We start from the raw sequence: 12,844 nt of genomic DNA, 5'->3' as shown, positions 1-12,844 counted from the left end.
TTTGATTTTTGTGAGGCCATCCTCACCAGTGATTGCAAATTTCCTTAATACATGCAGGATGGAGAGGGTCAGGAGAGAGAGGATGGAAACAAGGAAAAGGGATTTCAAAAAGGCAGGAGGACTTTCCTTAAGAGAAGCGAGTGGCAGTTGACTGTTTAATAAGCATGCGTTGAATGCTTTCAAGGAACATGTGAGAAAGGAAGGCAGGGAGAAAAAAAACAGATATCACAAATTTCATAAGAGAAAATGGAGTTAACACTGAGACATGTACAAAGCAAAATGGTTAATCCGCAGCTCTACTTTTTGCTGTCTGCCTGTACTACTCCTCTAAAGGTACCCTACAGCTTAGTGAAAAAGCCTCCACTCACACTCACTCGACTTCCAAATTAAAAACATTTTACAGGTTAGTAAATCTCCAGCTGAGGTGATGTAGCAAAGAACAGCTGTGAAGTAATTTTGATAATGATGAGAATAATAAGCACATGGCAAGGTTCAGGGCTTTGCTGTTGCAGCTTCAGTGCTCCTGAATAGATAAAAGTGATTAAATACTCCTGATTATCCCTGACCAATATGTAATGGATTTACAGCCCTTTCAATTAGTCAGTATTTGCTTAGGACTCATTATTTTGTCTTTGGTTAAGTAATCAGCCCAGAGACTCATGTTCTGTCTAATTCCTCTGAGCCAAGTGGGTACAGGGCACCTGACCTTTGAAATGGCCATAGCTGGGAGGCAGGAATAACCACTACTCCAGCAGAGACACTGGCTATTCCAGCTAATCCTGACCCCACAGGCCAGATCAATGCACCTTAGTTTGCTACTAATGTCCTTACATCAAAATGATGGTTTAGAAACGTGGATCTATTGCTCTCCCCTTTAGCTGTGCTGCTGGCAGAGCAGTTCGATAGCCCCTGTCATAAATAAATCGGGTACCTTGTCCTGAAATCATTACACTGTAACCAACATCAGCTACTGTGGAAATTTATAAAACTTTGGCAGAAGAAGAGGTAGTTAATAACAGTTAGCATTTTAAGCCTTATCAAGTGAGAAACAATTTTACACTGAGAGGAAGAGGAAAAGCGATTGATAATGTTACCACTTTCTATTATTTCCTACATGAAGTAAAGCAAAAAGAGTGTTACTAGGTTTTCTGCGGAACTATGTTTTGATGCCTAATTGAAGCTATAATTGTCAACAGAACACCAACACATAAAACCAATTGCTAGCAGGAGGATAAGAATGGGCCATGCAAAACATTGCTTCTTCACATACTTAATCTCTCTCCCCAACATGTGAATATGGCTAACCTTTAATATGCTGGACTTTAAGAGAAAATGTGCTTATTCTCACAGTTGTGCAACTGAAGAATCAGGGAATCTGTAAGCTTTCTATGTTTCACAAAAGGTAGCATACAACTTTGCAAGCTGCTGCTTTGACTTCTCTAACATCCCACAGCCTATGTCAGCAGACATAGACTGGAGCTCACTCCTCCACCACATACATAGGAAGTTTGTGTAAACAGAGGCCAGCCATAAAGAATCCAGAAGGCAGATCTTTATATCTGGTAAAGCAAGAAATCCCCTTGTTTGTCCTTAGGAACATTTTTAATGGTTCAAAGCAGAAAATGGTTACTTGATATGTAGGTGATGATCCTTGCTAAGGCTTTGTACTCTCTCTCTCTCTAGACATGCATGTGTGTCTATATATACATAGGTTTCTTTCAGATTTGTCATGATTCCAAGAGCCAAGAAAATAAAATCTAGAAGCAAAAGAAAAAAAAAAAAAGCCAACAATAATTGACCCCTAACAATGGTCCAAAAGTTATGCAAATCATTGATTTCTAATAAGGATGAATAAACCTCATTAGGCACATGAATAGAAATCTATTTTGGTTTTGGGCACCACTTACTGTGAGATGCTGGAAAAGCCATGCTCTCATGATATTTGTTGCTACTTTGGGGAAAATGCCTCTTTTCTTCTGACGTTTTTTGTCCTTGTCTGGGTCATCGTCATCCCCTGTACCAGGTGAGGCTACACTGTTGTCTAAACCATCTCCTACAACAAAGAGAAAAACAGGAAGGAGGAGACATTTAATGAACAAAATGTAGAAACCAAAAAGTATAATTAATTAATAAGACACTACCACAATTTTATTTTGATTTGCCAGATAAAGCACTTAGAGTTTCTCATTGTATGAGAGTGCTGATACAAATATGTAAAAATTAGAAACCGTGTCTCTCCAAATACTAATTTTGTGTTTCACACATGCATATATCATTAATTCAATTATAATTGTGTGCTTGACATAGTGCAATAGCTCTTTGTCAATTATGAGATTCAATGTGGGAAAACCTGCCACAAGAAAACCCATTCACTGTAAATGCATCCCTGCAACCATTCTGAATACATACTATAAGTAATCAAGTTAAATGTTCTGTAGTCTATATATTCGAAGCCCTCTCCAGAGGTGGCAGTAACCGTGTCACCGTTCAGTGCACATAACACACTGTCAGATGAGCCCCTCCCCATAACCATCACTTCTCAACACACATACATACGCACGCACAAACACGTACACCTAGTATGACCCTGCCTATAGCATTTGCATGACATGAAAACTTCTACATCTCTGCATCAGTGATTATTATCATTAAAAAAAAAAGATGCACATCAAGGTAGAGCTCTCACTTAATCAGAACTTTCCATCAACATCTTTCTCTTCTGTGCTTTTCCCTGGCATTAATTGTGCATTAGCAAAAATCATTTACTTTTAACAGTCATAGTTATTTTTTCTTGCCCTCCAGCAAAAATGCCTTGAAAGCCTGCCTGGAGGGCATCTAAATTATGTATCTGAAAAACTCTTCTGGCAAGGCATTGCAGGACCCCTACTTTCTTAAAATTCATACAAGCACGTCTTCCTGTTTTTGGGAAGGCATCAATCAAGAGCAGCAATATATGCCATATTCCTACATTAATATTTGAACTAATAACTTTAAAAAAAGGAAAGAAACAAGATCCGACTTGTGGCATAATCAAATGCAAAATAAATGAAGAATACTGGGACAGCACTGAGACTTTATAGATTGCTGTGTTTTCCTTACACATCATTAGCCCGGAGCCACACGAAAGAGGAAAACAGAGAAGTGGAGAGTTTATGCTCCCTGCTGGTGTTTAAGAAGCCGAGGTCCTGGAAGGACATCTGGGAATTGTGCTGAGACGGTGTTTTTTGTAATTTAAGAATAGACATTCATTAGCAGTAAATGCCATAAATCCCATGCTAAGTAAAAACCTTGTCCAAGAAAGCCTAAAACAATAAACTCTGTGCTCAATGTAGCCTGAGCTAGACGCTCCATAGCTTCTTGAGGAATGCTGTAGATTCACGAGCTAATTCCTATAGCCTTGCCTAGCTCCGTAGTGCTACTAAACAAAATATGTTGCTGCTACATACAATCCATTTGATTCAAAATTTGCATTTCAGCTCCATCTTCACTCCCATTGCCAGATCACCCTTCTTCCACTGCCTCCTCTGTGAAAAACCAACCCTTTTGGACCGGAGAAACAGAAAAAGCCACAGCAAAGAGCTGGCAGATTAATTTTATTGACATTTCCATTTTCACTGCAATGTGATACCCTCCATCACATGGAAGAGATGACCCTCACTATTTACAGACTGACAGGCCACTTCATTACAACTACCCTGCCCCAAGGCAGAGCAGCTCCTTTCCATCTGCCCAAACACCAGAGCAGGACCCTGAAGTCACTGTTCTCTTTCTCATTCCTCTTTTCCTTTTTTTGCTTGTTTTGTTGTGTTTTTTTTTTTTTGGTTGGTTTTGTTTTGATTGTTTGTTTGTTTGTTTCTGTTAATGATAGAGAAAGGAGAGTAAAATCAGAACAAACTAATCAAAGAGCTCGTGGAAGCCCTGTATGTTGTAACCAACTGTTCACTTTTGTGAGATATTGGTTATTTAGAAAGCACTCCTTTCCCTTGCCCCTTCCCCCCCTCATATTCCACCCTACCCATCTCTCTCTCTCTCTCTCTCTCTTCCTCTCTCTCTCTCTCTCATACACACACACACACACACGCACAAACACACACTTTCCACTATGCCAAGGAACTGCTGCAAGGCAAATTCTCACAAACACTAATGGCTTCTGACTGCTCCTTGGCAACCCCAGCATTTTAACCTGGGTGGATATGCTCTCCCAAATACAGACACTGGAGCTATCTCATCAGCTGTTCATGTGACACAGATGGAGAGTGGCTATTAGGAGCCAGGCAATGGGCCTTGGGGATCTGAGGTGCTGTACTGTAGCCTCAGGCAATTTTGAAAAGCAGTACCCGGAGATGGGGGAAAAAAATCCCTACTAAAAGTGCAAGTTTGAAGTCAGTCAGTCTGTTTGTCTATCTGTCGTTCAGATAAAGATATCTTTGTCTCTATGTAAAAGCTATGTGTGTATGCACAGGATGCACGTACATACGAAACTTCCACTCTGCACCATCCTTTTGCATCACAGACTTGCAAATTCACTCTCTGTATGAACAAATTCTTGTCTGTATGCATATACATACTCTCCTGTTTGTGAGCAGGAGTTATCTACATGCTAAATCAGTGTTTGGACCTTTTGGAGACATTGTTGATATCCTAGCTTTAAAAAACTAACAGCAGTCCAGGAGAGAAAAGTTCAGCTGAAGCTCACATTGCCTTCTCTCCTTAATCCGTGGTTGAAATGGTAAGAGTCAGTGCTTCCCTGATTCTTTCTGTAATCTCATGAAAGGAAATTCTAATATCATATCTCCAAATGACCTCAGAAGATGAACACAGCAAGATTTGTTGCTCCTGGTGAACTACAGGCCCAATCCTGTTAAGCTGTATTGTCATATCTTTAATAGCACTACAACTGCTCACAATAGAGGATACTTTTTCTAGTGGCAAGAAGTTACAGAAGTAGCCTGACTTTTCCAGGATGGAATTATTTACTTCTTGGATGTGGAGGACCTGATCCTAGCTTGCTGTATCTGTATAAACATGAGTTACTTTAAATGAAGAAAGAGAAATTATCAAAAGTGAAATAAAATGAACAGACATATAAGTCACTCTATGGCAGACAGGATTAACTGTAGTTTAACTGCTGTATGAAAGATTCCAAATCTAAATAATTTAAACCATCGTTACCAGTGATTCTGTCATCTGTTCATATCCTGATTTGGATGGTAATTTGTAAGAAGAATAGAGTCAAGTCCTAACTTGTATGGAACTTGTATATCAGCATAGTTTTCTCAGTTTTCTAGTGGGGAACTTAAGTCTAGATTTTGGGCCACTGACTCTCTTTCATACAGCAGCAAAAAAAAAAAAAAAGGAAGGGTGTCTTTCTCCTGCTTCACACACTGTTCATTTGTTTATTCTTGTGCAAAAAGTACAGGTGATCGCAAAACCCTGTAACAGTTCTAGAAAAGCAGAGAATTCTTAAGTGGAGCTCTCTTTGTGGAAGTGTCGATGAATACTCAAGATTCAAGTCAGTAGAGAAGGGGGCATATCACCCTGCTTGTTTAATATTATATCAATGCTATGTAATAGTCTCAATAACCCCTACAATAGGTGGAGAAAGTTTACAAGAATCTTTGCAAAGTGACCCTTATGGGGTTCCTTAGAGACCTTCTCTTATAGAGAAGGGTTTGTGGAGGAGGCTGAAGATGAAAGTCTTCTTTACACAGCGGGAAGTTAGGCTTCCACACTAGCTCTCTGTGCAGTCACTCTTAGCACATGCCAAGGTTTTCTTTCCACAAGAAAAATTATTCTGCATTGAAAGCGAAGGTGACTACCTCTTATTTTAAAAGCCCCTAGTAAGTAGTTAGAGTGATGTTTCCATTCACCATAATTTCAAACTTAACTTGCTGCAAACTCATTTCCTTGGACAGAGTAGCTTACTGACCCCAATGTTCATACAGCTAAGGACTCTTCAGGAAACAGAGTGCAGTCCTACAGAATGCCTGTCCAAACTTATTGTATCAATGAATTCCTCTTTTACAGTCCTCCACACTACCAGTATTATCTCAGCCCTAGTCCTTGCTTGTGTTCCTCCCAGAGTAAAGACACAGCAAGAGGTGAAGCAAGAGTTGTTTAGAAGCTGCTCATCTAGTCTTTTCACCATGTGTGAACAGGATGAATAACAGATTCCCAATCTACACAAAATGATAACTGAAAAGGATAGGATAACCCATTCAGGCCAAAGCACAGAAGCCTCGTAACAGCCCAGATTCAACCCCCGGAATTAGTTTTTATTACCATCATAGCAGGCAGAGCAGTAAGAATAGTGATCTCTGGAAAAATACATTTCCAGAACCCAGTTTCTTTACCATCAAATGTCCCTTACAGTTTTATGGTTTGTTACACTAGAGGAAAAGAGAGAAAAGCAGGGTGTCTAAGGCAAGGGGAAGACAAGACACTTCGCCATTTTTTTTAAATAGTGCAAACAATATGAAAATCAAGTTAAAGGTTTCTGAAAAGAGAAGCTGCAGTGCTGATCTTAAGTAAGATACTCTACAGTCTTGCAGTCTGGTATTTTGATGGAGCAAAATATGTATATATAAATTAAAAATAAAGAGGAGAATTTGCATGCAGCTTATATTCACAATTTGCAATTATTTGTTTGTACTTATAATGTGTCCATCTGGACACATAAGTCTTGTAAACCGTTATTAATAAGGATGTTCAACTTAGTAATATGATCCACAACACCACCAGGGAAAAATCTTTAAAATCTGGTTAATTACCACTGCCAAAAAAATGGGGACTTTTTTGGCTCTTAATTGTCTCTGTTTAAAGCTCATGTTTATTTGTGAAGTGAATTGAGATTATATTCAAAAGCCAACAACAGGTTTTTCTAGCTTTTAAAGAGAAAACTAATGACCACTGGTTTAAATTTTAAGCTCTTTTATACAGCCTTATGTTTGTGCTTTGTTCATTATAATCCAACATTTTTTCACATCAGATGAAACAAGTATTCCAATGCAGACAAGGGGAACAGTAAAGCAACCTGCTAATTACTGATCTCTCTTACGTTCCTGCTGTGCTAAACTGTCCAGACATGTTGAAGTGAAATTTTTCTGCGATTTTCAAGTGACTAGTTCATGGCCCACTGCCGTGGAGTGCAGGAGAAGGGATGAAATGCTTTAGTTTACATGCAACATTTACTAACTGTGTGGGTTTTCCGACATTAAAGAGGGGACAGTGACCCATGCCACCTTTTTCACACTCAAAAGAGCACTGAAAAAACAGTCTTCATAGGCTTACCTCAGGCTTCCCTGGCCCTTAACACCCTCCCCCCAGGGTAGGAGCAGAAAGAGAAAAAAGAAGGGATTTTATGCTCCTTTCTCTTCAACTTTTCAGGCGGTATAAGCAGCATTTAGCAAATTCAGCCTCCAAACGGCTCCAAATGCTCTGAGCTGCAGGGGCTCATCCTTTGTTAGCCTCCCTCTATTTACACAGGATTTACGCAGCCTCTCCACTGAAGAGACCACATGTTTCTGACAGAAAGCACTTCCATTCACACTGCATCAGGCAACAGGATTGTAACCACTGCAGCTTCACGCTGACCTGAGATTAGGGATTTCAGCAACATTGAGATGGTAACAATCTGCTAACTAACGAAAATTATCCATGGAGAACTCCGCTGCTTACTCCAGTTAAAACTACCGTGGCCAGATAGATTAGGTTGCTTAAAAGGACAATTAAGAACTAGCTGCTGTCAAGAATATGCGTGTCGGTCTACAAATAACATACACACAGCAGAAAAGAAAGAAAAAAATAATCAGATTGCAGCTTGGATTAAAACAATTTCATCCACTGGCTGAAGACATAAAGTGTAAAAACAGACAGATGGACACATATGTAAATGTGGCTGCATTTGTTTCTCTGAGGCTGGCAAGTTACTAATAACAGTATAGTTTAATAATTTATTTTCCATGGTATTTTCACACTAGTTAGCTGGGCAGTGGATACATCCATGTGGAACTTAAGGAGCAGAATAACTCATTCAGTCTAACTGCTACTGGGGCAACAAACTGAACTAGGCAACCTCTCTTGGTTCTACCTACGAGGACTCTGTTCTGGAACACGGTATCAGTCTAGGGATTTATAAAATTTAGTGTTTTTTTAAAAAAAACTCCATTTAGCCAGTCAGGATTTCTACACTGAGATTTTTTCCAGATTTAGTATTTGTGTCAGGGTTTTTCAAAACAGATCACACACACACAAGTACAACAGAGCTTGTGGTTTTTTGCCCTTTCATGGGACAAAAGAAAATTAGATGGGAACACAGGGCCAGAAAGGACCACACAGATCCAGTTTTTGATAAATTTTATTTAGATATTTTAATTTGGTGAACTATTTTGCTTCTGTAGCAAAGTTCAAAAGAATTTACTTCTGTAATAGTAACTCATAGGGGCATCCGATATGCACGTAAAAAGCACACTGTACATTCTGAAGTTCTCTGTAATATATCATAATAAAGCTCTTCTGGGCACTCAATGATTCATTTTTAGTGATCTCTCAAATGCCCTTATCCACAGTTAACGTTCAGATTTTATTAAGAAAGAAAGCAGGGACAAATGTCCACTTAAGTCCCAGCTCTCAAATTCAACTCTGCTTGCGCTGCAGTACCTAAAGCTAAAGCTTTTTTAATGTTCTATTCACCTCCCCTGTGTGGCATTTCTGCTAACACAGAGTTCACAATCTTTCAGCCCCAAACACAGAAGGCTGCTATCTTCAAGTCATCCAAGGAATGTGCCAGATACTATCATCTCCCCTGCAATACAAAGAACCAGAAAGAGGCAGAGACCAAAAGGAGACCGTACTGATCAGGTTACTAAAGTCCAGAAAGTCTTTCCCAGAATGCTAAATGTTAATCTTTGAACCAGTAAATGTTATAATTAAGATCATTGTAGTTGGAGGAAATGCTAGCTCAAGAAGTCAAAGGTACAGCCATTTGAAGTTTACTTTTTTTTTTGCACGTTTATCCTAATCTCGCACCCCTCATGCTGGCATAACGACCATCAAGCACTTTGTTCTATTCAAGCAAAATTACCATTAATGTCAGTGGCAGTTTTGCCTGAGTAAGGAGTGTAAGATCAGATCCTTGTCTTATTCACACAGAATTGCAAGCACTGCACAATTCCAGAGGAGATATACTCATTAAAACTTGTGGTTTACGCTGATTTATGATGCCCTTCTGTTTAAAAGTGAAACTCACTTTGTACTTCACTGGGAAAGTGTTCAATCGCTTGTTTCTACATGGTTTTAACTTGAATTCCCCCCCTCCCCACATCAGCACAAGTTGGGAAGTTTACACCCAGGTTTTGGCACCTAGGCTGAAGGAAAACATGATTAAATTAGGTTTAAGTATTTTGTATGCTTTGGTAATTACTTTGCAGTGTGAATGTAAATAGCGGTTATTCTGCTTAATTTTTTCATCCTACTAAACACTGTCACACAAAATGTCTTTGAGCTGCAGTCTAGATAGAGTTCTTTCTAAATAGCTTTAAAATATATTTTTAGAGAAATGTTTTTAGCATTCTAATAGTAATTCTGTTAAGACGACCAGCTGCAGACTTCATCTACAGCTGAGACAACAATAACAAGCCTTTAGAGAAATCAGGAGACAAAACCCATTTTTTAAAATTGCCTAAAGTGCATCTTCTTTAAGACACCATTTTCTTTTTTTAGTTCTGTGTCCCAGTTGGAGTAAGTGAGATAGTGGTTTTAGTTTCCTCAATCAACTGTACCAAAGTTGGTATACATTAAAAAGCTGTATTTTACTTTCAGTACCAATTCTTATTTGCTATCCTGTTATTTTTGTCATTAGAATAATATCAAATGTGGGCTAAATAGCCAAGTTCAATTAAAATTCTACCTGCAGCTGAATATAAGTAATTAAGTTTAATAATAGCACATCAATATTTAACCTTTACCATTTTGAAGTTATTTATATATAGCAGAATGTGGAGAACATGAATTAGATGATGGCCAACATCCTGTACTGTTTTCCTTCATTAAATCATTAATGCAGTTTCTTTGAGAATAAAAATTTATTGTTTTGAAAAGGAAAATTGCTATCAGAACATCTCAATTTTCCTTATAGCTGTTATAAACTTACAAACTGTGAGATATTGTAATGTCCTGCAGTTCCCTTTAGACAACATGATCTTGGACACAAGTGCTTGTCCAGGAGACATTTCTTAAAATGCTGCCCACTAATATAGCTAAAGTCCATGTAGTATCAACATTAGAAACCTCTTTTTCAGGGTTATTTAACTATTTTTAAAAATGCCAGCCAAAGCATTGCATACAAGTAAACATTCATAGGATTTTTTTTTTCATAATTAAAAAAGAAGTTAGAACTAGAAACATAACAGACATTTATTCTCGAGAGAGAGATGCTAACTTAAAATCTTCAGTTATTAAAAAGGACATTTGTTAGGTCACAAGTCCAAAATGCATATTAGTCTACTTTAAGATGTATTTTTTAAAATGAAGGATGGCTGAATGCTTAAAAATTTAAAAGTTTTAATAAAGAGTGTCAAAATTAACCATAAAAGCTTTTCCAGGTGATAAAATGTAAACAAATGTATTACATAAAACACAAATAAGAGTACCATCTTGATATGCATCCACAAACACCTCAGCAGCATCAGAAGAGATGCTTGCTATGAATGCATAGTCCAGAAAAAGTTAAATATACAAAACAACTCCAAATTTGGCAAATCTTACATACCGTAAGAGCTCCAACACCTATGCCCAGTAGGGTGGATTAACCCGTTGGGTGCTGCGGACATATATATGCACCTCCTTCTAAAGTGTTCATTTGGCTGGCAGTCTGGAAAATGCCAGAATGTGAAGGGTTACGCGGGAACACTCACAGTCTGCTCTCGTAGGTTTAAGTTAAAGCCTAGACTTTAAATATAGTGTGTGAGGTATTTGGAAACATAACTAATACTATTCCTAAGCCGTATGCCATTTGGTGCTCACAAGAAAGGGCTTGATCCAGTGCTTGCTGCCACTGATGAATCGTGTTACAGCTGACAATCGAGTGCTTTGGATCTGCCTGTATTTACTTCAGGGGTAACATTTTTCAGGTTTCTTTTCCTCCAAGAAGCCTTGTAATATATAAACCATCTATACTTAATATACTATATATATATTGGATGCTTAAAAGTGGTTACTGAAAGATCTGAAACATTTTGTCTTTCAAGATCAGTAAAAAGATTTTAAGAGCAAGCATTTAAGAGCTGAAGCCCCTAGTAAGTTCCGGCTCGTTTCTTAGAGTCTGGCTTCAGCCATGAGGGAAAATACAGTTAAGAATATCCAAATGCCTTAAACTGAAAGAAGAAGCAAGCATGCAGACACGTAAATTATGGGCAGAAAATTGCAACTGGTTGACAAAAAAAAAAACAAACAAACCACAAACAAGATCTTCATGATATCAGGAAGGCTTACAAGCAACTTATTTTCCCCCATCTTACAGTTTTACTGGGTTGTTTCTGGATAATGTGCTAAAATAAACAAAAATAAAAGAAGGGAAGGCCGTGGCCTTTTCCTCCCTCTGCATCCAAGCTATCCCATAGGATGTTTTGAATCTTCTTTAAGTGATCAAAAGAACTGACAGAGCAACATATGATTTCATAGAAACATGAGGAAAAGCATAAAAGCATTTGACAAATGTTTCTATTAATTTGATTTCGAAAGTAAGGAAGCATAAAAATAGCAAAACCACAGGGCACTGACTTCTTGTAATACTATTTGCCTAAAATTTCATAGCACAAAACTAAAAAGCACAGATCCCACTCTAACACTCGGTGGTTTGTTTTTCTGTTAATAAGCTCGCAATTTCATTTCAAGTCTCATTGTAGCAGCGTTGCACAAGTTAAATGTGCAGTACCTACAACATCTTCCCAGACTGGTTTGTGTTTCTGAGCTCTTCCTAGGGAAAAGCCTCACAAGTTGGATTCCAGAGAACTTCCATCACTCCACTCCCCACTTGAGAGAAGATAGAGTTGGACCCTCAGAGAAAAAAACCTAGCAAGTTAGGAGACTTCTTTTTGTTCAGGTGGGTAAAACTGAGTTCCCCCTGGAGAGGCTGTTCACAAAGCCAGTTAGGGAATGGACATATATGCCATAAGATCAAATCTAAAACACACCAATCAAGTACCAGTCTGAACTAAACATGCTGATGCAGCACATTTCCAGATCCTGATCACACTAGGCAGGGGAGTCATTCTCCTCAGTGATAAAGTCTTTGAATGCACTCTTGAGGAGATAAAAAATTAAGAACTAGCTGACTTTGCACCATTTCAGTGAGGTATTCACTGCTGACCTGGAACAACAGAATTGTCAGGTTCTGACACCAGCTAGGAATCACCGTAGACATGGTCATCTCTGTCTCCTTACTGCAAGGCTATTCATGGTAATAATTTGTCAGCTGGTTAGTGGCATCAGGCTGAAAACTACAGTGTTTAAATGCATTATGCATTCAGAGAAATATTACACAGTGCCTCCGTCTCTCTTCTCCATCCCCACCTCTTAAAAACTCCATGAAATTGTGCTAACGAGAGGGTTTGGTAGCCACAAAAAAGCAAATAGGATTTTAGTAATTAAGATTTTCCTCAAAGATGTTAAACCCACACACACTTTGCAATTTTATAATTAAGATATTTTTACCTGTGTTTTACTGTCAGCTTTTAAAACGTATCAGAGATTTATGCAGCAGCTAAGAATTGAGATTACTAATACTGTTGGAACATTATCTAACACAAGATATTCTATTCCTTTTTCTGGTACTGACTCAGAAAGT

The 12,844-nt window shown here is 38.3% G+C and overlaps 1 protein-coding gene across 2 annotated transcripts in view; it reads right to left on the bottom strand.

Moving 5' to 3' along the window:
- Positions 1-12,844, bottom strand: part of MEIS2 (Meis homeobox 2) — a 171,952-nt gene that overhangs the window by 119,268 nt on the left and 39,840 nt on the right. Inside the window, exons 8-9 of one of the 2 annotated variants that reach the window (XM_051621289.1) lie at positions 10,769-10,870; positions 1,908-2,053 (exon numbers count right to left, since the gene is read on the bottom strand). In XM_051621289.1, the coding sequence (XP_051477249.1) occupies positions 1,908-2,053; positions 10,769-10,870 (248 nt within the window). The remainder of the gene's footprint in view (positions 1-1,907; positions 2,054-10,768; positions 10,871-12,844) is intronic. The other variant, XM_051621288.1, reaches the window with a different exon arrangement.

The sequence above is a fragment of the Apus apus genome, chromosome 5 (assembly GCF_020740795.1).
Source record: "Apus apus isolate bApuApu2 chromosome 5, bApuApu2.pri.cur, whole genome shotgun sequence".
Classification (NCBI taxonomy): domain Eukaryota; kingdom Metazoa; phylum Chordata; class Aves; order Apodiformes; family Apodidae; genus Apus; species Apus apus.
Note: the sequence above shows the minus strand (reverse complement) of the source record. Positions and strands in the feature narration are given on the sequence as shown.